Here is a 26,225-nt window from a genome sequence, read left to right on the forward strand (position 1 = left end):
GTTACAGTGTTTGCTAGCAAAGGTGCTGAGTGCTGTAGAAAAAGAGCAAGAAGGGGAACCAAACAGAGAAGTTTTCTATTCCCATGAGCCCACTTGTCTTGGTGGGCAGGAGGCTAGGGAGAATGAAACGGAAGGAAGAGATAGGACAGGGTTTCTATTTTTGCTTTTAATTTTTTTAAAAATAATGATTTTTATTTTTTCCATTATAGCTGGTTTACAGTGTTCTGTCAGTTTTCTACTGTACAGCAAGGTGACCCAGTCACACATTCCTGTATATATTTTTGCTTTTAAAATGTGGATCTCTTTTCTTTGATTTTTTTTGGTAGGTATGCTTTGTCCCTATTGCAATATAGTTGATTTGTAATATTATGTTAGTTTCAGGTGAACAACAGTGATTTGAATTTTTTATATAGTATATTTATAGTCATTATAAAGTATTGGCTATATCCCCTGTACTGTACAATATCCTTGTAGCTTATTTTATGCGTGGTAGTTGGTAGTTGTATAAAAAACTTTTAATCCCCTATGCCTATCATGCCCCTTGGCCCTTTCCTTGTCCCATTGGTAACTATTGGTTTGTTCTTTTTTTTTCTTTTGTCTTTTCTAGGGCCGCTCCCTTGGCAGCCCTTCCCAGTCTAGGGGTCTAATCAGAGCTGTAGCCACCAGCCTACACCAGAGCCACAGCAACCCGGGATCTGAGCCGTGTCCATGACCTACCCCACAGCTCACGGCAATGCCAGATCCTTAACCCACTGAGCGAGGCCAGGGACCGAACCTGCAACCTCAGTGGTTCCTAGTCAGATTCACTAACCATGAATCTGAGCCACGACGGGAACTCCCTGGTTTGTTCTTTATGTCTGTGAGTTTTTTCTGTTTTGTCATATTCATTCATTTTAGTGTTTAGGTTCTACATATGTCATAACATATAGTATTTGCCTTTCTTTGTCTGACTTATTTCACTAAGGATAAGTCCCTCTGGGTGTATCCAAGGCAAAATTTCATTCTTTTTAATGGGCAACTACTATTCCACTATATATATATATCACATCTTCTTTATCCATTCATCGATGGATGGACAGTTAGGTTGCTTCCATATCTTAGCTGCTATAAATAATTCTGCTATGAATACTGGGGTGCATGTATCTTTTTAAAATAGCATTTTTGTTTTCTTTGGATATATACACAGAAGTGGAATTGCTGGACTACGTGGTAGTTCTATTTTTCCATTTTTTTTGTGGAAGCTCTGTATTGCTTTCCATAGTGGCTGTAGGACAGGTCTTCTGTTTTTTGCTATAAGTCCTGGCCCCTGGTTGGAATATTTTATTAAAAAAATTTTTTTTTCTGGCCACACTCACACAGCATTCAGAGACTCCCAAGCCATGGATTGAATCCACACTACAGCAGTGACCCAAGCCACGGCAATAACAACGCGAGATCATTTAACTGCTGGGTCACGAAGGACCTTTTATTTTTTTAATTTAAAAATTATTTTATTTTAGTTTTTGACCATGGTATGCAATAGCTTGATGTGGGATCTCAGTTCCCAGACCAGGGATTGAACCCCGGGCTGCAGTGATGAAAACACCAAATCCTAACCACTAGACCACCAGGGAAGCCCCCCCAGTTGGAATTTCTTTTTTTTTTCAATCAAAAAAGGAAACATCAAATTTAATTGAAAGAAAAAAACCCCAGAAATTGTCTGAAACACAATGGAGCAGATCAACTGCTGACAAAGAGTTCTGCATCTTGGTGATCACATTTATTGGAAGAATTGGAGAAAAATAAACATGCCATTTGGCTTAAGAATTTCTGAGTTATCAGCAAATCAGCTTATTTCAGGGGTGGGAGAATTCTTAGTTATTTCTTAATATCGTAATGTACACAGGTTTCTCTTTTGGGTGTCGTCTACATTTAAAGAGGCGGTCACACAACGTCTCCCCTTTCCACACAGGATAGATTCTTTGTTTCAGCCAACTCTCAGTGGGGGGCAACCAGCACAACACCACCTCCCCAGACAGAGAGCATCGGAATATTCTGTTTTGTTGATTTAGATATCTCTTCATGGGTTTTTCCTTCAGTGTCTATAGTTGCCGCAGTTTCTTCCACATCTCCCAATATCACATTTAAGTGCGGATCATAAGCATGTAATCTGCCTTGAGCCTCTCTGTCGTTTCTCATTTTCGCATCGATTCGCTCCTCCAGGCTGAGCCTGATGCGATCCAGGGGCTCTTGTACGGTGTTGGTAGTTTGTTGCTGATCCACGTCATCTGCCATGTTTCAAACCCTGCCTGGAATTTTAAATTAATTGCATATCTTTCTTTGATAAAAATAAAGTTCAAATAGTGCTGTAATTATATTGGGATGTGAGGGTGGCAGGGTAAGCTAAGTTCTCTTATTACTGCAGAAAATAGGACAAGGTTTCTAAAGTTAAGAAATCAAGGAGTTCCCATCGTGGCTCAGTGGTTAACTAACCCGACTAGTGTCCATGAGGATGAAAGTTCAATCCCCGGCCTTGCTCAGTGGGTTAAGTATCCTGGGTTGCCGTGAGCTGTGGTGTAGGTGGCAGGTGTGGCTCAGATCCTGTGTTGCTGTGGCTGTGGTGTAGGCTGGTGGCTACAGCTCTGATTGGCCTCTTAGCCTGGGAACCTCCATATGCCACAGGTACAGCCCTTAAAAAAAAAAAAAAAAAAGAGAAATCAAGACATAGAACTACAGGTATATCATTTAGCAATGTAAAGAAAACTTTTTTTTTTTTTTGTCTTTTTGTCTTTTTGCAATTTCTTGGGCTGCTCCCGTGGCACATGGAGGTCCCCAGGCTAGGGGTTCAATGGGAGCTGTGGCCACCGGCCTATACCACAGCCATAGCAACTCGGGATCCGAGCTGCGTCTGCAACCTACACCACAGCTCATGGTAATGCTGGATCCTTAACCCACTGAGCAAGGGCAGGGATCGAACCCGAAACCTCATGGTTCCTAGTCGGATTCATTAACCACTGCGCCACGACGGGAACTCCCAATGTAAAGAAAACTTCTGAAAAATTAATTTATTATTTTATTTTATTTTGAAAAAAATCAGAATTTAAAGTGGAAACAGCTGAAAGAGTGAAAAGTTATTTCTTCTTCCAGGGGAGAAATGACTGAAGGTAGGAAGGCACAGGACAGAGTAGACAGGGGACTCTTGCCTTTATTGTAAGCCTTTCCATATGCTTGGATTTTTAAAATCACAGGCATGTGTTACTTTGCTGATTAAAAAAAAAAAAAAACATATTCTGCTGAGCCCTGGGAGGTCCACAGAGGGGGTGTCTTGGGGGCTTCTGTAGGGGGCGAAGGGGTGGTAGAGTAAGTTCTGCTCCCTTGCATGCAAATCCACTTTTTTTTATTTGTTTTATACATCTGACTTTCATGCAAGATTTTGTTTGAACAAAGGTTTCTGCAGCTGAAATGGGTTTGAACTCCAGGATCCCTTTTGGCTGTCATAATTTTTTTTTTTTTTTTTGTCTTTTTGCCTTTTCTTGACTTGCTCCTGCGGCATATGGAAGTTCCCAGGCTAGGGGTCAGACTGGAGCTGTAGCTGCCAGCCTACACCACAGCCACAGCAACGCAGGATCTGAGCCGCGTCTGCAACCTACTCTACAGCTCACGGCAACGCCGGATCCTTAACCCACTGAGTGAGGCCAGGGATCGAACCCGCAAACTCATGGTTCCTAGTCGGATACATTAACCACTGCGCCATGACAGGAACTCCTTGGCTGTCATAATTAATGATGCTTTATAAGCACCTATTCCCCTTTATGGTCATGCCTGTTGACATCCTCAAAGAATTTCTATCGCTTCGTCAGAAGCCTTGCAGGTAGCGGTGGTTCGAAGGGATTGGTGAGTTTGTTGCCAGCTTGCTTGGTATGGAGGGGAGGCCCTGCTGTCAATCATTCAATGATTGCTACTCCAGAGTGTCTCTGGGGCCACCATCAGAACAGGGGTCTTTGGGTATTCTGCAGGGCCTCTAGCACGGTGGCTGGTGTAATGCCAGGGAAGCACTTTGGCTAATAGTCCCAGTAGCTGCAGTTTCTCCTGGGGTAGCTGTGAATGCTTATAGAATCTTGACTCCCACGCCACTTTCTCTAAAAAAGAAGGGGAGGGCAGGGAGGATGAGAGAGGGAGAGGGAGAGGGAGAGGGAGAGAGAGAAAGAGATGGAAAGAGACTATGAATGAAGTTAAGAAAGGGAGGCAACCCCCCATGAGCTTAGTCACCTCCTAGTGACTCCACCTGCAGACGTGTGTCACGGTCTGCCTGCACCGGCACTATTTATAGGGCAGGTCCCTTCCATTCATGTTTCTAGGGCCTTTGCAGTCATCCCCGTTGCTGCCTGGCAGCTGCTTTCCTGCGGTTGAAGCTCCAGAGGTTCTGGGTTTTTAGGAAGCTTTCATGCCTTCTTGTTTTTTCACATCATGCTCCTTCATCCATGGTCTGGGGCTCTGACACTCATTCTTGAAGTCCAAGCTCAAATGTCATGTAGTTTGTAAAACCTTTTCTGGACCGCAACTCTGCGGAAACTGTCTCCCCCTGAACGCTTATCACAGAGCCTGGCTGTCACTTGATTATGGTTTGGTGTCCTTGGGAGTTGAAAACATCCCATGGTCATCTTTCTGTCTGGCATGCGGTGGGTGTTCAGTATCTATTCACTGAGTTGAATAAAGCCTGTTGGCTGTTCTTTTCTGCGCTTTAGGAAAACTTGCTTGGCCTGGAAAAAATGTTACTGGGGGAGGATCTCTAGCAAGTATCTCCATTACTCTTTTCCTGTTTTCCTTTTGAAAGACTAGATTTGGAAGAGTCGGCCGCATCTAGAGAGCGCCTCCTGCACCTGGAGGGATCCTATCTGGGGAGGGAGAATTGTTGCCATGTGTTTACAGATCAGAGCACTGAGGCTCAGAGGGACTGAGACTTGCTGATGATCACAACGTGAATAGCAGAGCAAGAGGATGAAACCCATGTCATCGGGCTCCAGGGACGCGGTTTCCTACCACACACTTCCTCGTCATCTCCACAATGTGCTTTGCGATGACATCATTTAAGACTTTCCAGACCACAATTTCCCCCTCAAGTGTGCACACAGTTGTTTTCCTTCCAGACCCAAGCACTCAGAATCTCCATCCCCCTCCTGCTCCCCCCCTTTCTTTCATTTCCCTGAGATGTGCTAGCGCTTTCCCTGTCTCCTTTGCAGTCTTCAGAAGTTGGTTTCCCTTTCGTCTCTTTCCAGATACCATGATTTCCAAATCTTTCATTTTCTGGCTGTGGTCCTTTTTGGGGAGAGACTTTCCAATGCAGTCGCAGATGAGAGGATGATAACACTGAATGAGTTAGTGGATCTCCTTTGATGTTATTTTGTGGGCAAACTCATTAATTTAGGATAAAAACATCAAAGAGCCAGGCTCTTGCATAGGACTGGTTTGTCCCAAGGCAGCTGGGTAATAATGATCAGTCAGATTAAATCTCAACATCTTCTCCTGTTTCCAGAGTTAAAGTCCAAATGAGTGGAGTGTGGGAACAGCCCAATCCGTAGTATCCCATCACAGCCTTGAGTCAGCACAGTATGAAACTCACCTCACTCTGAATGTGGATCTCTCTCCACAGCCTCCGCTTTGATGGCTCCAAACCTTGGGATCTATTGGGACTGTTAGAACAAACCTGGAGGCAATGTAGTGCTAAAAGACTGAGGCTGTTAATATCTTTTTCCAGCTAGAGGAGCCAGATATTAGAGGGGATCATTCATTCTTGCATGGATGAGGTCAAGGTTCTCTATGGAGTCCTAGTCCTGTAATTTTGGTGATGAGAACTCTGGGCTCTACGGGAAAGTGCCAGCACCATGCTTGGCACATAGCAAATGCTCCATATATAATGGTTGCATGTACTTGTCGAGAAAGGTCATGATGCATGAAAGTCTCTGGTTAGTTGAAGAAGAATAGGGAGAAGAGCTCAGATCTTTGCTTGTACTACAAAACCTCCCAACCTACTTATATCTGTGGCTTTTATACTGTATCTGGGGTGGACACTTGTGCTCCTCTCCAAAACCGTGCTCTCCATATTTGCCCTGGATCCCATCCTTTGCTGATCTCTTAACGGTTTGTTTCTGCACTTAACCCTCTCTTTTCTCACCCATCAATGTTTCTTTCTCTCTCTCTCTGTCTTTTTTTTTTTTTTTTTTTTTTGCTTTTTAGGGCGGCACCCACTGCATACGGAGATTCCCAGGCTAGGGGGTCGAATTGCAGCTATAGCTGCTGGCATACACCACAGCCTCAGTGAGCTACTTTGAGCCACAAAGGGAACTCCAGTTACCAGGAGAATCCTTTTATCTTCCCAACCTGTAAGTAATGAAGTGCCCAGGACTGGTTATTATGGTTCTTAAACAATTTTTCTACCTATACCCACTACTTTATACCTTCATCTAGTCCCATAGATTGATTGATTTATTTATCTTTTTAGGGCTGCACCCATGGCATATGAAAGTTCCCAGTCTAGCGGTCGAATCGGAGCTGTGTCTATTGCTTAGGCCCGCAGTTACACCACAGCCACAGCAATGCCAGATCCCAGCTGTGTCTGAGACCTACACTGCAGCTCCTGGCAATACCAAATCCTTAACACACCGAGTGAGGCCAGGGATTGAACCCTCATCCCCATGGATACTAGTTGTTGTTGTGTTTTTTTGTTTGTTTTTGTTTTTGTTTTTATCTTTTTAGGGCCACACTAGAGGCATGTGGAGGTTCCCAGGCTAGGGATCGAATCGGAGCTGCAGCTGCTGACCTACACCATAGCCACAGCAACACCAGATCTGAGCCGCATCTGCGACCTACACCATGGCTCACAGCAACGCTGGATCCTTAACCCACTGAGTGAGGCCAGGAATCGAACCTGCATCCTCATGGATGCTAGTCAGATACATTTCCATGGAGCCACGATGGGAACTCCACTAGTCGGGTTCTTAACCTTCTGAGTCGCAACGGGAATTCCTAGTCCCATGGTTTTAAATACCATTTACATACTGATGACTCCTGAACTTATATTTCCAACTGTCTTCCTCTTCCCTGAGCCCCACCTGCCTTCTCTACTTAGCTGTATAACAACACAAATCCAACTTCAAACCTAAATCAACTAGACACATCCCAAACTCTCTTCTCTGTCCTGACTCAGTCTTCAGGTCTCCTTCCCTCAGTAAATGGCACCTCCTTTATTCCCGTGGCTGAGACTTCAAACTTGGAATCACCTTTAATTGTCTTTCACACCATATCCCCAATCCACCCACAGGTTCTTTCAGCATCACCTCCAAGTCCTATCTAGAGTCTGGCCACTTCTCACTATTTCCACTGCTACTACCCTAAACGAAGCCCCCCGCCATATCTTGCCTGGACTGCTCTAACAGCCTCCTAATTGGCCTCACTGCTTCTGTCCTAGCCTCCCTGCCAGCCTTGCATCCAGAGTAATCTTTTAAAAACTGCAATTAGATAATATCATACCTCTACTCTGAATCTTCTAAGGCTTGCCCTCTCACTCTCTGATGGACTCCAAGAGCCTTATGAAGGCCTACAAGCCATATAAAACCTGCCTCCTGCTACTTCTCTGATTTCAGCTCTCATCTCTCTCTCTCTCTCTCTTTTTTTTTTTTTTTGTCTTTTTGTCTCTTTAGGGCTGCACTGTGGCATATGGAGATTCCCTGGCTAGGGGTCTAATTGGAGCTGTTGCCACCAGCCTACGCCACAGCCGTAGCAACGCCAGATCCAAGCTGCGTCTGTAACTTACACCACAGCTCATGGTAATCCTTAACCCATTGAGCGAGGCCTGGGATCGAACCCACAACCTCATGGTTCCTAGTCAGATTTGTTTCCAATGCGCCACGACGGGAATTCCAGCTCCCATCTCTCTTGTCCACTTTGGTCCAGCTTTCTTTTGTCCACTCTGGTCTAGCTGTACTGGTCTCCTGGCTATTCTTTAAACATGCCAAGCCCACTCCTGCCTCAAGGCCCTTGTACTCTGGCCTCCAAGCTTTGTCACTCTTCTTTCAGGCATCTGCATGTTAAATTCTCTCACTTCCTTTGGGCCTCTGCCCAAATTTCCCTTTATCAAAAACATTTTCCCTGACTATTCTTTCTCAAAAACCCCTTACCCCATCTCTCCCTATTTACCACGCTTTAGTTTTCTTCCTAGCAATGATTACAACTTTATTTTGTACTAGTTGCTAACCTGTTATTATTACCTCCATTTTTATGTTAAGTTCAATAAGAACAGAGACTTGGGAGTTCCTGTCGTGGCTCAGCGGGAACGAATCTGACTACTATCCATGAGGATGCAGGTTCGATCCCTAGCCTTGCTCAGTGGGTTAAAGATCTGGCATTGCCATGAGCTGTGGTGTAGGTCATAGATGTGGCTCTGATCTGGTGTTGCTGTGGCTGTGGTGTAGGCCAGCGGCTACAGCTCTGATTTGACCCCTAGCCTGGGAACCTCCACATGCCTTGGGTGCAGCCCTAAAAACAAACAAACATACAAACAAAAACTTTGTGCATGAAGTCATAGCTGCATAGCTGTACCCCAGCTCCTGGAAAAGGGCCTGATATAAGTGTTCAACAAATATCCATAGAATGAATGGATTAGTTGAATGGACTCATGCAGGTCTCTTGTCATCAAGTGAAGAGAGTGCTTTCCAGATGGTTGTCTAATTAATCTGATCAAAACAAAGTGTGAGCAACTGGGGGAGGCATCCGTGAAGATCATCAGATGTGCATTTATTTATTCCCAGACACCATAGAACTCATGCATATTTTCAGTTTGCTCCTTGACGCCAGATCATTTGTCAGACTGTAAGGTGAAATGACATATCTGTCTTTAACTTCTTTGGCATGTGCTTATTTATCTCCTGGGACTCAGTGTGTTCCTCTGTGAAACAGGCATTTAGAGATGTGGTTACTGCTCTTCTGTCAGTCGAGAGTCTACAAGATGCTGGAGGGAGGCAGTGCAGTTAGGAGGATCAACCTCGAAGTCCCTGGAGCTGGATTGCCTGTGTTTGAATCTTGCCTCCATTCCTCCCAAACCACATGACCTTGGGTAACTTACTCAGTTTCCTCATTTGTAAAGTGGAAACAATTAAAGGATAATAATAGAATTTAATTCGGAGTTCCCGTCGGGGTGCAGCGGAAACGAATCCGACTAGGAACCATGAGGTTGCAGGTTGGATCCCTGGCCTTGCCCAGTGGGTTAAGGATCTGGTGTTGCCGTGGGCTGTGGTGTAGGTCGAAGATGTGGCTCAGATCTGGCATTACTGTGGCTCTGGCGTAGGCCGGCAACAGCTCTGATTAGACCCATAGCCTGGGAACTTCCATATACTGTGGGTGCGGCCTTAAAAAGACAAAAGGCATTAAAAAAATTTTATTCAAAGAGGAATTGGGAGGATTATATAAGAGAATACATGTAGAGTATGTAGTATGTGGTCTGGCTCATAGTAAGGGCTCAATAAATGTTAGCTATTCAAAATGAAGTGCTGGGGGAAGCTCTGAGGGGTTATTGCTATTAATATGTTTTAGGAGCAATAAGCTATCCTAGAATACTAGATGATATGGAGTCTTTAGAGGCATGATAGGAGTTCACTTGTGGCTCAGCAAGTTAAGGATCTGGTGTCACTGCTGTGGCCCTGGTTACAGCTGTGGCATGGGTTTGATCACTGGCCCAGGGAACTACCACAAAGCAGGGGTACGACTAAAAATAAAATAAAGGTATGGCAATAATATTGTGATTAGGTAGGAGAATGCTCTTATTCTCAGGAGATGTTTGGTGAAGAACTTAAGAATAAACCTTCACAATGTCTGTCACTTACGTTCTAATAATCTAGCCAAATATATCTCTCTGTTTCTGTATCTATCAAGTAAATGTGACAAAATGTTAACAACTGTCAAAGCGAGGTGGATAGTATAGTTTATGGTACTAGTCGTTCAATATTTCATGTTTGAAGATTTCAAAATAAAAGGTTGAGAAAAGAGAAAGAACCCTAGAAATAGCCCAGTGAAGTCCAACGCTCATTTTATAGAAAGACGCTCAGGTGTGAAGTGTTTGCCTAAGGTCATAGAGCCTGAGCCAGAACCCAGGACTCCTGGCTATTCCTCACCTCTTTCGTGTGGGTTGGTGCTGTTGACCCTTAGGCAGCAGAGGATCACACCCTGCTTCCCCCCAGAGACCGAGGGGCATGTGGATATGCAAAAGAGCCCTTGAGATGGTATTTCCTTTATGTTTATTAAGAAAATATATAGGTCATCTGTTTGGAAGGTGTAATGTTGAAAATATGAGGGAGGCACCTACCATCCTTAGAGAGCGGGCATACCAGTTCGACACCATCTGCTTGAGGTTTTTAGGTGGTGGTGCTGCTGGTGGTGGTGATTTGAGCGAGGAGAGGTAAGAGTGAGGGTTGGGTTCAGGGCCGGGAAAAGCAGCCAGGGGAGACTGGCCTCAATTCTGGGGGTCCCTGAAAGAAGGGACCTCATCCAGGGCATCTCTGGCGCTGAAACTTGGGCACCTATTTAAAGAAAGGAAATGATTCTCTGTGGTCTGCAGCGTCCTCCCCTAGCTAATAGGGTTCAAGGTGGTGAACAAGAGTGAGAGGGGAGAGGAGACCATGCAAGCCTCAGGAGGAGGCCACAGAGAAGACACAGAAGAGAAAAGAAAAAAAAGAAAAAATAGAGAAGCGGCAGCTTGGGCCACGTGGGGGAGGGGTTGGGGAGTGGGGGGCTGGGAAGGTAAAGCGGCCGCACCTGGGGATCGGCGAACCAGTCGGGACCTTCAGCCTTCGCGGACGGCAATGTCTTGCCCCAGCACCGTCCTGCCTCTCTTTCCTCGGAGTCTGGAGGTCCCCGGCGGCCTCGGTAGCGAGCGCAGAGCTGCTGGCGCTCGTACGAGGGGGAAGGGCAGGCAGGAGAGGCGGGGCCTCGAGGCCGGGCGGGAGCCGATCCCCTGGCCGCGGGCGGGGCTCCTCTCCGGCGGGCGGGCGGGCGGGCGGGCGCCGGAGTCGGGGGGCCTCCGCTTCCCCCTCTCGGGCTGCGGAGGCGCCTGGCCCCTCCTCCCCCTCTCCCCGCCGCCCCCACGCTCGCCGCTGCTGTCAAAGATAAACCGGGCCGTTGCCTGCAGGAGCAGCGGCAACCAGCGTTCGGGCCCTGAAGAGCCTCGGGCGCGGCCTCGCCTCTCCGGCCCGGAGCCGGTATCAGCACCGCGGACAGCACAGCGACGGTCGCCGGCACCTAGGCGCCCTCTCGCCCACCAGTCCACGGGCGCCCCGGCCCGCGGCGTCCGCATCAGCACCGCGGACAGCGCCCCGGGCGCCCGCTCGCCGCCGCCAGCCCACTTGCACCCCGAGTCAGTTCCGCGGACATCCCGCCTCGACGGGCCCCGCAGCAGGCTCGGAGCGGTCAGCGCCCCCGGAACATGGCCACCGAGGTAGGGGGCGAGCACTGGCCCGCAGGCAGTGCCCGATTGCTCTGGGAACAGATCCCAGCCAGGGGCGGGAGTGGAAGATGGAGAGTGGGGAGGGGAGGGGTGAGGGATGTGGGCTAGGGTGGGATGGAGTGGTTTCCCGGGTAGGTTCCGGAGGGTAGGCGTGGGGGGCGGAGTGACAGGTGGAAGAGAAGGGCTGCTCATTGGAGCTCATTTCACCCCTGGCGTGTCAGTCGTCCCCATCTGTCTGTCTGCACCACTTGTTGGCACTAGTGCCAGGGTTGCTCCGGGGCCTCAGCTGGGGTTTCCCCTTCCCATGGATTGCAAGTCCTGAAACCACTTCCCTAGAGGGTTGGAGAGGAGGCTCAGCCTGTTTTAGGGGAGGGAAAGGGGCTGGCTGCTGTTGCTATGCGGTGCAGCCATCCAGCTTGGAGCCCAAAAGCCTGACTAAGAGATGACAGACCTACCTTCACATCCGCATTCCCCCGCCACCCGCAAAGGCGGGGGTGGGGGGTGGCGGGGCAGAAGGGGACAAAGAATCCTCAGGCCCAGACCTCAAAGGGTTGGTTGGTGTTAATGAGTAGTCTGCACCAGTCCACTTTTGCATATTTCCCTTTCTTGCCTTTTCACCCCCGTTGAGTTTCCTGTACCAGAAGACCACATTGCTCTTGTGTCTGATGGGAGGAGCTGCCTTCTTCGGTGTGTGCTTATAGGTGTGTCACCTTCAAGGGACTTGAAACCTGACAAGGACCTATTGGCTGAGGGCAGGCTCTGTGTGTAATGCTGAAGAGAGCAGGAATCACCACCGCTTCCTCCTCATTTCACAAGGGAAACGGAGCTCTTTATGTTCTCACTTTATAAGCGGTAAAGCTAACTCATGAAGGGGAGGACCTACGTGAGTCTCACCCAGCATGTCAGCAGCAGAGCTGAAAGTTTCTTCTTTGAATTTTGGAGTGGAACCCAGGACACCAGGTCTCCCCGGTTCTGATGTTGACTTCTTTTGTGGTGTTTTCCCGTTTCCAACCCAGCTGGCACACAAGCCAGGGGGACAGCAAAGGCTTTTGATTGATCCTATGCGGTGCCTCTGGGCATCCTAGGGAGCAGCGTGACATCAATACCAAGTGTAACTCTTGTTATTCTGCTGCCGTCGCCTCCCTAGAACGAGGTGCAGTTGCTTGGCACCCGCTCGGCTCTCTGACACGGCAGAGGGGTAGTAGCTAGGAGAGCTTGTCCCCCAGAACCCTGTGAGGGGGCAAGCCCTGAGCAGCCCCGTGGAGCTTGGTTATTAGGGTGGAGGAAGGCAGAGGGTTCAGAAAGTGCCAAAGAAGGGGAGGAAGAACAAAGGAGAAATGGCCGAGGAGCTGGTCACCTTCCAGACAGGGCTGCCAGACTGCAGCAGAGAGGCTGCTGGTGTCGGGCAGGAAGGGGAGACTTCAGCCACACAGGCACAGTTAGGCCAGCAGTGTGGGCAGAGAAGGTGGCCACATCTGTGATGGGATCTGACCGATTCCAAGAGGCCCATCTGTCCCAGCATATCTCCCTCTCAGGTCTGCTATGGTTCACAGATTCCAACCAGCAGGCTGACGTCTCTAGGTCGAGCGTTTCCAGGAGGCTGCTGTTAGCCATATGTGATTCTCCCTGGGGAGAGACTCTGCTCATAACGCTTTTGTGGACATCGCATTTTCCTGTGTACGAAGCGTGATCGCTTGTGTGATCTCCTTTGAGGTTCAGAACAGCCCTGTGAAGTGGGCGAGTGTGGTGTCATTATCCCCAATTAACAGATGAGACAACCGAGGCTTGCCTGGTCCCTGTGAAGGAGCCAAGGAAGGCATCATTATCCCATTTTACAGATGATGCCACTGGAGTGCTGAGACTTGTCTAAGAAAATATGGCTAAAAAGTGGCAGGGCCGGAACTAGAACTTGAATCTTTGGCCTCCCTGGCCAGTGCTTTGTCTGCTGCATCCCCTTGTATCCAGTTAGCCAATTGTATTGTTCCAATAGAGAGTAGGGGACAAGGGGTCTTGACCTGAGGCTTTAATGGGGGTGGGACGCAAAGGAGTTGATGAAGGGCTGGGGTGAAGGGGCTCAGGCATCCTGATTAGCCCGATCCAGCTTGAAGGCAGAGGGATGGAGGAATGCCCAGAGTGGTGGCGGGCTGAAGACAGACATTGTCCATTTCCCAATTTGGTCTTGGGTGGACTCTAGGGGAGCCCTGAGGGAGGGAGGAAGTCTTAGCTCTGCGGAGGCACAGGATGTTCACATTATCTGGGCTGTGGGGTGAGTCATTTTCCCCAGGCTGTTTTTACTGCTAGGGCTGAGTTATGAGTACCAGGAGAAACCTGTTGGGAGAAGGAGAATCTCCTGCCAAGCTCCTATGGCCGCCGTTTCCTTAGGATCCTGAACGGGAGGTCCTCAGCTCCAGCAGGGGGTGTCTTGAGAGGAGGAGAGGGGAGAGAAAGGGAGGGAGGAGAGGGCTGGGAGAGAGGGACAGAGAGGGAAGGCGAGAAGGAGAGAGAACTGAGAAGGAATGGCTACCCCCGGATCCCTGGATGGCAGGTATGGAAACTGGATCTTTTCTACTCCCTAATTCCTGTTTCGGAGTTGGCCTTAGGGAAGGGGTGTGTGAGAGGCTCTCGGGGGAAGGATGAAGCCTCCTGAGCCATATACACTGACCTCATTTTGAAAACTGTAATGAGCCCATTTCCTATGTGACAGACCTCTGCGAATGTGTGTCATGGGAGCAGGGTCTGCCCTGGAAACCAGTCCAGATGGCCAAGGACAACTGGGAAAGGCCTGGCTGGGAGGGACTTCTCCAGGTGGTAGAATTTGGCCCCTAAGAGATTTTGGGGGGGGAGTTCCCAGGCTAGGGGTTGAGTCGGAGCTACAGCTGCCAGTCTATGCCACAGCCACAGCAACATGGGATCTGAGCCATGTCTGCAACCTATGCCACCGCTCATGGCAACGCCGGATCTCTAACTCACGAGCGAGGGCAGAGATCGGACCTGTGTCCTCATGGATACTAGTTGGGTTCTTTACCTCTGAGCCACAACGGGAACTCCTGGTCCCTAAGAGATTTTATTTATTTATTTATTTATTTATTTCCGCTGTACAGCATGGGGACCAAGTTACACATAACTTGTATACACACTTTTTCCTCCCATTGTTGTGTTGCGATGTAAGTATCTGGACATAGTTCTCAATGCTACACAGCAGGATCTCATTGTAAATCCATTCCAAGAGCAATAGTTTGCATCCGTTAACCCCAAGCTCCGGATCCCTCCCACTCCCTCCCTTTTTTATTTTTTATTTTTTTTAATTTTTATTTTATTTTTTTAAAGAGATTTAAAATTGCACCCGAATAGCATTATCCAAGCAGGGCTTTGGAGGTTTGATCTCTGAGGAATTACCAGCCTGCAGACGATGGGCTGGGCTGGGGCTCTGGTGCAGTCTGAAAAGCAGGGAAGCCCTGAGCCCGGGTTTCCATCCGGAGGCCTGACTCGGGCTGCCTATGACTCATGATCTCACTCCTCCTCCACACCCCAGCCAGGGAACATGGTGTTGGCTCATCAGCTGAGTCTCCTGCTTCTTGAGTTGAGTCTCAGAAGCGTCCCTTGGAATTAGCTGGCTTTTAATGAGGATGGTGATATGGGCCAGGCAGGGCCTCCTGTTTGTCTTGGGCGGACTGAGCCTGAGTGTGCTCACCTGCATTCCAGTGCCTGCTCCCCCACCTCCACCAGGTTGACATTGTCAGGTGTATAGGCCCTACATGTGAGACCTGGGGTACCCACGTCCCAGCAGCCTCCCCCTCTCTGCCATGCAGCAGTTCGAAAATTGGTGCCAGCACATCTCACCATTGATTTTTTCTTTCTTCCTCACGCGATGCTGATGGGTCCCATCCTAACTCAGCTGCCAGTATCTGGGGGATGGTGATGCGGGGAGGGTTGAGGAAGGGGAGAGATGTAAATGAGAAGTCCAGGTGTCTGGGTATTTAAGAAGCTCCGAGGGGATTCCCACTGTGGCACAGCGGAAATGAATCCTACTAGTTTCCATGAGGATGTTGGTTTGATCCCTGGCCTCGCTCAGTGGGTTAAAGATCGCGTGTTGCCATGAGTTGAGGTATAGGCCACTGGCTTGGCTCAGATCCCGCATTGCTGTGCCTGTGGTGTAGGCCGGCAGCTGTAGCTCCAATTTGACCCCTCGCCTGGGAACTTCCACATGCTGCAGGTGCAGCCCTAAAATGCAAGGGATAAAAAAAAAAAAAAAGGTCCAAGGGAGCTGCCCAAGGGGGAGCCATCCAGGGGAGACACAGAAGCTATGGCCTCATAGAGAGGTGTGTGAATGTTCTGGAACACTCTTGTGAGGTTTTCAGAGCATCATGAATCTTGGCTGAAAACTCCTTCCAACTTCCTGAAAGCTAAGTAGCTGGCAGGTGGCCTGGTCTCTGGCTCTAGCCCTGGTCCAACGGCCCCTGCCCTGGGATTCCTTGTTCAGAGGTCCTAAGCTGGCAGCTCTAGGATTGAATCTGTTTCACGTGTGTGTCTTATTTAGTCTGCTCAATGCTTATAAATTTAAAATAATTCACTGGAGTTCCCTGGTGGCCTAGTGGGTTAGGGATGTGGCACTGCCACTGTTGTGGCATGGGTTCGATTGCTGGCCCAGGAACTTCCACATACTGTGGGTGCAGCCACAAAAAAAGATAGTCACCCCTCCACCTGGTCCCCTACCTCAGTCATACCTACTTCCCATGAACAAGTCAAAGCTGCCAGAATGACCCTTCTGGGGCTAGGGGAATCCATCCTCAATACTGATGGGCTCATGCAGGTTGGTTTAGAAGGGTGGAGGAAGGTCAGAGCCCCTTCCTTTTCTTTCTTTCTTTTTTTCAGCATCCAAGGCATGTGGAAGTTCCTGGGTCAGGGATTGAACCTGCACCATAGCAGTGACCCAAGCCACTGCAGAGACAATGCCAGATCCTTAACCTGCTGAGCCGCAGGAGAACTTCTCCTTCCTTTTCTTTTCAAAACACAAACACATGGCACCTTAACCAGACAGAGCAGACACACTGATGAATATCTTATTTATACTACCAAAGCATTCTTTGTTTTTCAAAATTCTCATAGCATCCCATTAAATGTCAAGGGGACTCCCTCAATTAAAAGTCCTTGATTCCCTTCATCAAGGCCTATGAAGACTAAAGGGGCAGTTGCACATTATTTCATCCAATCACCATACTTTGGATCACACTTTTACACAGAGTGAAATTCGCTTGGGTTTAGGAAAGTCTTGTTCGCCATCTCTGATTTGCACCATCCTAGGGTCTTTTTTTTTTTTTTTTGTCTTTTTGTCCTTTTAGGGCCACACCCGTGGCATATGGGGGTTCCCAGGGTAGAGGTCTAATCGCAGCTGTAGCCGCCGGCCTACGCCACAGACAGCAATGCCAGATTCAAGCTGCGTCTTCGACCTGCACCACAGCTCACGGCAACACCAGATCCTTAACCCACTGAGCAAGACCAGGGATCGAACCTACAACCTCATGGTTCCTAGTCGGATTTGTTTCCATTGTGCCACGATGGGAACTCCCCCATCTCAGGATCTTGACCTACCTCTTATTTTCTCCTGCTTCCCTATTGGCAACCTTTCATTAAGTATTCTTCCTAGCTCTTAAGCAAGTTTAAGTATCTTCCGTCTTAAGTCCTCCCCTTTGGTAGAAGCCTGTCAAGCTCTTCGTGCTCTAACCCTTGTCTCCTCTACACTCTCATCATCTACAGTTCTTTTTTTTTCTTTTTGCATTTTTTTTGAGCCGCTCCTGTGGCATATGGAGGTTCCCAGGCTAGGGGTCTAATTGGAGCTGTAGCTGCCGGCCTATACCACAGCCACAGCAATGCAGGATCTGAGCCGCAACCCACACCACAGCTCACGGCAAGGCCAGATCCTTAACCCACTGAGCAAGGCCAGGGATCGAACCTGCAACCTCATGGTTCCTAGTCAGATTCGTTAACCACTGCGCCACGATGGGAACTCCTGAGGCTCTTCTGATCTGCACACCAATTTCCGTCTTGCTGCAATCTGCCCCTAGTCACTGGAGTAGACCTTGTTTTCTGCTCTCTCCATTACTTTGTGCAAGCTTCACCCTCTGTCTGGGTTGCCTTTTTTCCCTTCCTCCACCCCTCCACTGCCCCACTGGTAACTCCTTTATGACTCCACACAGACCTCAGGAAGCCTTCTCTGAGTCAGCGTTTCTGGGTAAGATGTTACTTCTCTGCAGCATTTGTCACAGTCTTATTCATTATATATTTACTTGCCTTCCTCCCTGGAGCTCACAGACTGTCTTTTGCTCAGCATCCCCAGAGCCTGGCAATAGTAGGGACTCAATAAATGAAAGCCGAGTGACTGAACAGATTCACCTTAATTACACAGGATGAACTGGCTGTGTTCACACTGCCTTTGGGGCTTGGGTTCCACGTGGTTGCCGTGTCTGGCATATTTCACTCAGTGGGATCATTGTCTCAAGTGTGGGTGTCGGAGGCTGGAAGTGGAAGCAGGAGGCCCTGTTTCCCCGCAGAATTGAGCCCCCTCCCCTCAAATGCTAGAGTCTGTGTCAGTGTCAAGGTGGCAGGTGTGGACAAGGAACAGGATCACCCCACTCCTCCTATCAGGGCAGGAGATTTCCTCAGTTTCTGGCCTCAGCCTACTTTATTTAGTTTTCCCTGGGGAATTTGGCTGTCCGTGGGCCCCTTCTTTCCTGTGGTGAGACGTGTTAGATGTGGAAACGACCCATGGTGTCTCTGACCTGGGCCATAACTTGGCCTGAACCCTGATCTCTGAGTTTTCATGGGCTCCTCAGGTCTTCTTCTGCCCCCCACACTCCTCTCCCCCAGCCCTGTTGTCAGCTTCACTCGGAGGGGGTCCTAGGCATCACTCTTGTCCAGAGCTGGGGTCCCCAAGCCAAAGCCTAGGTTGTGAATTCTTGATACTTGTTGAATGAATGAAAGAGTGAGAGGCCCCACCACGCATTCCTGCATGTGCGTGTGGGTGTGTGAGTGTGTGTGTGTGTGTGTGTGTGTGTGTGTGTGTGAGAGAGAGAGAGAGAGAGGAGAGAGAGAGAGGAGGAAGGAGGATCTAGCCCAGCCACTGAGAAGTATTTTCCCCTCGTTAAAATTTGTCCCTGGCTGGATGCAACTAGAGATTCTCATAGTAAGTGAAGTAAGTCAGAAGGAGAAAGACAAATACCATCTGATATCACTTATATGTGGAATCTAAAATATGGCACAAATGAACCTATTTACAGCACAGAAACAGACTCACGGACATAGAGAACAGACTTGTGGTTGCCAAGGGCTGAGGAAAAGGAGTGGGATGATGGGGAGTTTGGGCTTAGTAGATGCAAATGATTACGTTTAGACTGGATAAGCGATGAGATCCTGCTGTATAGCACAGGGAAGTATATCCAACCTCTTGGGATTGATCATGATGGAAGATAGTATGAGAAAAAGAATATGTATATATATATAGTGGGTCACTATGCTGTGCAGCAGAAATTGACACAACACTGTAAATCAACTCTAATAATAATAAAAAAGAATGACGTTATGCTTTTGCATGCAAAACTTTTTGTTGTTGTTCCTGGCTCTGTTGGTGGTTCCAGAACCTCTCCTTTTGGCTTTGCTTTGGCCTTGCATCAAGCTTTTTCTAGCTTTTTCTGGAGTAGCGGGAGGCATCTTCTGGGGTAAACACTTGTGGCGTGGCCAACTTGTCCTGGTTTGCTGGGAACTTTTCTGATTTCAGCGATGAAAGGCCCACATGCCAGTAAACCCCTCAGTCTCGGACAAACCTGGAAAGATGATCACTCTTGAGTGTGAACTCCTGAGTGTGAGCCTCCTGCATGTCTCCCCAGGTCCACAATCTGCAGGAGCTCCGGCGAAGTGCCTCGCTGGCCACTAAAGTCTTTATCCAGAGAGACTACAGCGATGGGACCATCTGTCAGTTCCAGACCAAATTCCCCCCAGAGCTGGACAGCCGGGTAAGGATGTCTTTACATTTTCCTTTTTTTTTTGGTCTTTTTGCCATTTCTAGGGCCGCTCCTGTGGCATATGGAGGTTCCCAGGCTAGGGGTCTCATCAGAGCTGTGGCCACCGGCCTACACCACAGCCATAGCAACGCAGGATCCGAGCCGCATCTGCGACCTACACCACAGCTCATGGCAATGCTGGATCCTTAACCCACTGAGCAAGGCCAGGGATCGAACCCACAACCTCATGGTTCCTAGTCGGATTCGTTAACCACTGAGCCACGATGGGAACTCCAGGACATCTTTTCCTAAACTCGGAACACAGTCTGTGATGGAACTCAGGTGCTTATTAAAAATATATATATATATATTTGCAGGATAAAAGTAATATAGAAGTAATGTGGAAGAACTAAAAGATAGTCTTAACATTGTCATTTTGTGGCCTCTGAGAAAGAGCTGAAAATCTTCAGAGGTTTTCTAGTTTAGAGGTTTTCAAATTTCAGAGACTCACCTAGAGAGCTTGTCAAATAAGTGCAAATTCCTGAGTTTTATTGGATGATATTAGGTGTCATCAGAGATGCTGATTCAGTTGTAGGACTGGGTTCAGGGATCTCTTTTTAGAGGCGCTTAACCTCAGCTGCGCAACAGTAGAATTTCCTGCAGAGCTTAAAAAAAAAAATCCTGATGCTCAGGCCACACCCCAAATCAAGGAAATCAGAGCATCTGGATCTGGGCCCCAGGCATCAACATTTGTTTTAAATTTCCCCAGGTGGTTCCAGAATACATCTAGAGCTAAGAGCTTTTTTTTTTTTTTTTTGCTTTTTGCTTTTTAGGCTGTACCTGTGGCATATGGAAGTTCCCAGGATAGGGGTCCAATCGGAACTACAGCTGCTGGCCTACAACCACAGCCACAGCAACACCAGATCTGAGTCGTGTCTGCAACCTACACCACATCTCACAGCAACCCAGATCCTTAACCCACTGAGCGAGGCCAGGGATTGAACCCACAACCTCATGGTTCCTAGTTGGATTTGATTCCTCTGCGCCACAGCAGGAACTCCTAAGATCTTAATTTTTAATGAGGAATTGCCCAGATGATTTGGAATCCCATGATTCATAGATCCCACTTTGAGAATCTCTAGTTTTCTTGTACAGGGCTTCTGAGGCTTGGCTGCCTGTTAGAATCACGTGGATGCTTTCAAAAAAAACCTTGCAGGGTGTCACCTTGGGTAGAATAGGGCAGTGGTGGTGTTTGCTGCTGTGACGCACCCCTCCCCCTTCCCAGACCATCTGAATCAGAATCTCTCGAAGGCAAGACCTGGATGTGATACTACAGTCTGTGGACAGGTAGTATCACTGTCCTCTGGAAGCACAGAATCCCAGGCTCCGCCCTGGATCTACGACTCAGAATCTGCATTTAAACAAAATCCTGAGGTTATTTATATGGGGCAGAGAGACCCTCTGCCACCTGCTGAGTTTGAAACATGACCTTCCACTTCAGGTAGAGGGTTGTATGGTGAAGTGGGTCAGGGTTGTGTGGTGAACCTTGGCCAAGTTCATGCAGCATTTAGCAAGTATTTATTGAGCACCTACTGTATGTTAGGCACCGGGTGAACTCATGACGCTTATTTTCTATTAGAGGATACAAAGAAATTTAAAAAGCAACCAGAAAATTTACAGTAGCTCAGGTGGTGACAAATACTGGAAATAGAAGGGAGGAGGGCAGGGACACAGGAGGAGCCGGAGCGAAGAGGGTGGAGTGCTGTTGGATAAGGCAAGATCCGAGGGAAATAAGGGATGAGCCAGGACAGGGGGTGTCTGGGGGCAAAGTATTGCAGCCAAAGACACAGACCCGAAGGACCTGTGGTGTTTTGGGGAGGCATTGGGCATTCCTTGTGGCTGGAGCCAGGAGAACTGAGATGGGCTCAGAGGGGTTGCAGGGCCAGGAGGGCCTTGCAGGCATTGTAAGGACTGTGAAGATTTTAGTTGGAGAGGGATGGGGAGGCTTGGGAAGCTCTTGGTTGGAGTTATGACATGAGCTGACTTTAACAGGCTCACTCGGCAGGGCTGGGGGCAGGGACTCCAGTTAAAGAGGCTAGAGATGACAGTGGTCTGGACCACAGAGCAGAGCTTCAGTTGGTCCTCACCTGTAAGATGAGGTGGGAGCTGTACTTCTCTGATAGGATTGTTGTCAGGGTTAAATGAAAGAATAAAAAGTGCCCGGCACATAGAATGTCCTTAATAAATATTAGCTATTACGGTTGTGGATGCAGGCAGGAGAGCTTCTCAGTTGTCCGCACTCAGGGGGCTGTCATGTTTTGGGTGGCCTTTCAGCTGGGAGGATGTGCCCCCGCCCCGGAGAGACACTCCTGAGGTCTCACCCAATCAGTCTCATGCAGTTAGAAGCCCATCTAGACACCGAGAGCGCCCACCAATTGGGTCCTGAGCTCTCTCACAGCCATCGCAATGGTGTGTGTGTTGGGGGGGAGTGGGGGAACCCGAGTCACTGGAACGCCTCCCTGCAGGAAAGGTTCACATCTCGGATCTCATGGGAGTTTGCCATTTCCAAGGGAGGCCAAATCACACGAACTCCCATTTTACAGATGTGGAAACTGAGGCTAGAGGAGTTGAGTCCAAGGTCCCACAAGTCCAAGGTCCCACGAGTTAGTGGCTGGCTAAGTCTAGACTCGACCTCCAGGCCTCCTGACGTCCTGTCCATAGGCACCTGTAGCCTCGCCTGTGTGCCCCCCTCCACAACCCTTCCACTGGTGTGAGCCCACCACTGCCACCTTCCCTCCCACCGGTGACGGTGCACACTCCAGGTAGGCTGACCTTGGCCTGGCTCCCTGTCCCTTTCTCCCTCCAGATCGAGCGGCAGCTCTTTGAAGAGACTGTGAAGACGCTCAACAGCTTCTACGCAGAGGCCGAGAAGATTGGGGGCAGCTCCTACCTCGAGGGCTGCCTGGCCTGCGCCACCGCCTACTTCATCTTCCTCTGCATGGAGACCCACTACGAGAAGGTGGCTTCTCCCCCCATAGCCTGCATCCCCTCCCCTGCGGCACCGGGCTTCATCTTCACCCTCCTCCTCAACCGCCCCTGTCCTTGCAGGTTCTCAAGAAGATCTCCCGCTACATCCAGGAGCAGAATGAGAAGATCTTTGCCCCACGAGGCCTCCTGCTTACGGACCCCGTGGAGCGTGGAATGAGGGTTGTATCCTTCTGGGCTATTCCAAGTGAGGGCACAGAGCTGCAAGCCACGGGGCCCCTAGGGTGGCTGCCCTGGGTGGAGGGTAAGAGGGCCACCCTCGAGGCCTCGGCTCAGGGTTTTCCTAGGATTCCCTGCACCTTGGTTGTCCGCCCCCCACCCCCACCATAAGTTAGTGCTGTTTGTGAATTTTTGGCTTTGCTTTGATCGAGCTGCATGTAATCAGTGCTTAATACAGGCCAGATGTCAGAGTAAGTGCTTCAGAAATATGAATTCATGTTCTTCTCATAAGGCCCCTATAAAGTGGGTAACTCTTCTTCTTCCCCTTATAGCTGACCTTGGCTCAGGGCTGCCCAGCTGGGAAGGCCAGAGCCGGGAGCTGAGTGGAAGTCCACTCTTGATGACAAGGCTTTCCTGCCTCTCAAGGAATATGTGATTCTCCACAGGCATTTGCATGCTACATTGGCATGGAACCCTGATTGAATGCTGTGTGGCAGGTCCCGTTGTCCCCCTTTCACAGATGAGAAAAATGAGGTCTCAGTGGTAGTCTGGCCCGTCAGTGGGTTTATAGGTCTGCTCACTCCAGCTGGTCAAGGTGTTCTCACATCCCACCCCTGCAACCAGCACCAGCGGAGAGTAGGATTTTTTTTTTTTTTTTTTTTTTTTGGTCTCTTTAGGGCCTCACCTGCAGCATATGGAGGTTTCCAGGCTAGGGGTCCAATCGAACCTACAGCTGCCGGCCTACACCACAGCCACAGCAATGCGGGATCTGAGCCACGTCTGCGACCTACACCACAGCTCACGGCAACGCGGGATTCTTAACCTACTGAGCAAGGCCAGGGATCGAACCCACAACCTCATGGTTCCTTGTCGGATTCGTTTCCGCCGCACCATGATGGGAACTTCGAGAGTAGGATTGTTAAAACATAACTTTTATTGAGAAACTGAGAGGAAAAAGAGTAAAGAAGACACAAATCCCAGAATCGCATGCTTACAAACACAAGAAGAGGTCCTTCTTGTCATGAGACTTTACTATGTGCCAGGCATTGTGTTCAAGTGCTTTGCATTCGTTTACTTCTCATGTTAACCCAAGATTCTATTATTATCTCATCTGTCAGATGAGATAATTGATGGGTAACAAGTGAAGTGGTTGGTCAAAGGTCACATAGCTTGAGAGTGGGCGAGTTGAGATTTGAACCCCGGACACCCAAGTCCTCGCACATCCTGTGCGGTAACACCCCCTCAGGGGCACGTCTGAGTCCTGGGATGCGGTTACCTGACCTGCTGGAGGGGAAGCTCCCGCCCCTGGCTGTGCGCAGGCATCTCTGAGCTGAGCGAGCGCCATGGGAGGGGCTGGGGCTCCTTGGCCCTGTGCGTGCTTACAGTCCAGGAAGCACCCGCTCTGCCTCCCTCTTTCCTGCTGGTCTCCCTCAGCCGGTTTCTGTCCGCCGTGCCCGGGGCAGCTGGCAACCTTCCTTAACGCCGCCGCAGATCGAGATCTCCATCTATGAGGACCGGTGCAGCAGCGGCAGCTCCAGCAGCGGCAGCAGCAGTGGCAGCGGCAGCAGCAGCGGCGGGGGCGGCGGGGCGGGGGGCCGGTGACTGGCCGAGAGTCCCTGCAGGGAGGTGTACGGCTGGACTGAGGGCCTTGCAGACCTGAGGCGGCTGCGCTACCAGAGCACCCGCTTCTGAGTCATTCTCTGGGCCCACCCTGCTGCCCAGGGCGGGAGGGAAGGTGACCAGCCCAGTGTTGCCTGCCGGCCACCAATCGGCTCCCCCTGCCCCTTGCCCGCTGGCAGGATGGTCCACTTCCTGACCTGGCTCTTACCCAACGGGGCTAGTCTGGGTCACATAGAGGCAGGTCTTCCCAGGGAGGCTGGGGTGGGCACAACACAATTTGGACAGCCCCTTTCTTTCACAGGACCCCTCCCAACACCCCAGAAAAGGATCCAGGTCTGTCACACAGAGAATTCCCATCCTGCATGATTACTCATCCCAAATCCCACGTCCACCAGGACTCTCTCCCTCGGGGCCCTGCTCCCCATGGCTGGCTCCCAGTGTCCACTCTTTCTGATGGCACCAAGGGGCCTCTGCCTGTCTGTGATCCTGCCTCACCGAATTCAAGGTCTGGGGAGACAGGAGTGGTCGGCCTCTGGGCACTGTGGTGGGGAGCTGTTCAGCCCCCTCCTGACCTCTTTTAGACACATGGCATCCCCGACCTTCACCCAGAGCCGGGAGGCCACCTTGGCCTTACCAGGAAGCATCCAACTCCTGTGGCTTTGTAGGCCACCAGGTGCTAGGGGTCGGCAGACAGCCTGGGGCTCTGGGAGGTTAAATGGGGGCCTGGAAAAATGTTTCACGGCGTAATGTAGCCTGGGGGGATTAAAACCTCCAGAACCGAGGCCAACTTCCTGAGATTAGAACCTGCGTGAAAGTGAGAATGTGTGCACAGGCACGTGAGTGAGTGCGCTTTGTGCATGAATGCACGTGTGAGTGTAGGTATGTGTGAGGACAGGTGTGTGCCTGAGTGCACTGGGAGTGCATGTGTGTGCATGTACACGTGTGAGTGCACGTGTATGTGAGAGCAGGTGTGTGAATGTGTGTACACACGTGTGCGTACCGTGTGTGAGTACGTGCTCTTAAGTTGCCCTTGGCTGCTGGACCAAAGACCGCCCCTTTCTGCCTCCCGTCTTATCATCGTACGCCATGATCTGGGGCTGCCTCCCTGTGTGGGTCCAGCCTGTCCCCCTGTAAATAAATGTCCTGACGTCTCTTGCCTCTTGCCTCAACTGCCAGGTTGGCTCTTCTTCCTGGCTTCTCTCCCACCTGCAAAGGTCTCCCCACCTTCTGATTCTACTGTGTACATTCTAGCAAGGAAGAAGTTGGGGTTCTAGGAGAGCAGATCCAGTCTTCCAGGGCCTTCCGTGCCCCCCTCCCAGTCCCCCATGACACGGCAACAGGGCCATGGATGCTGCATCATCAGCCTGCCTGGGGTCTAGGGCTCTCTAAGGCTGGGTAAGTGAGGCTTCCATAGAAGGTCAAAGAAGCTGCCTACCTTCGGGGAAAAGGCAAATTCCTTTCTTAAAAGGAAAGAGGGGTGTCCAGACTGTGAGGCCCTGGCTGCTGAGCCTGGGGGGCCAGTGGGAAGGAAGCAGCCTGACTCGCTGCCTGAAGATGGACAGAAAGAGGTTGCCTACCTTAGCCAGCAGGAGGCGCCAGAGTGGATATGAGAGACCAGCCACGGCAGGCAGCTTCCAGGAACCCAAGAGGTCCTGATTTTCTTTAGGATATAGGAACAGTGTGTAGGAAATTTCCAGAGAGCTGGAGAGGGTGGCCCAGCCCCTGAGCCTAAGTGGGCCCTGGTCCAAGGATCCCCCAGGTGAGCTGCAGCCCAGTGGGCTCCACCACAGGCCCCTGCCCCCTGGACCTGGCCTGTGCCCACCCTGGCCCACTGTGTGGTTGGGCCTGACCCGTGCACCTCCTGTGAGATGGCTGGGCACAGGCGATGTGGCTTTTTGTTTTATGATTTCTTTTTCCAATAAAAGGACTTGCCCAGC

The 26,225-nt window shown here is 49.9% G+C and overlaps 1 protein-coding gene and 1 pseudogene across 7 annotated transcripts in view; one reads left to right on the forward strand and one right to left on the reverse strand.

The window, feature by feature from the left end:
* Positions 1-26,225, forward strand: part of GOLGA7B (golgin A7 family member B) — a 100,162-nt gene extending 73,937 nt beyond the window's left edge. For 6 of the 7 annotated variants that reach the window (XM_021074427.1, XM_021074429.1, XM_021074428.1 and 3 more), the window contains 5 exons: positions 11,156-11,461; positions 19,351-19,476; positions 22,331-22,483; positions 22,573-22,674; positions 24,160-26,225. In XM_021074427.1, the coding sequence (XP_020930086.1) occupies positions 11,450-11,461; positions 19,351-19,476; positions 22,331-22,483; positions 22,573-22,674; positions 24,160-24,270 (504 nt within the window). In that variant the 5' untranslated portion in view covers positions 11,156-11,449 and the 3' untranslated portion in view covers positions 24,271-26,225. The remainder of the gene's footprint in view (positions 1-11,155; positions 11,462-19,350; positions 19,477-22,330; positions 22,484-22,572; positions 22,675-24,159) is intronic. The other variant, XM_021074431.1, reaches the window with a different exon arrangement.
* LOC100625190 lies at positions 1,605-2,530 on the reverse strand (annotated as a pseudogene).

This window comes from Sus scrofa, chromosome 14, assembly GCF_000003025.6.
Source record: "Sus scrofa isolate TJ Tabasco breed Duroc chromosome 14, Sscrofa11.1, whole genome shotgun sequence".
NCBI classification, from domain to species: Eukaryota; Metazoa; Chordata; class Mammalia; order Artiodactyla; family Suidae; genus Sus; species Sus scrofa.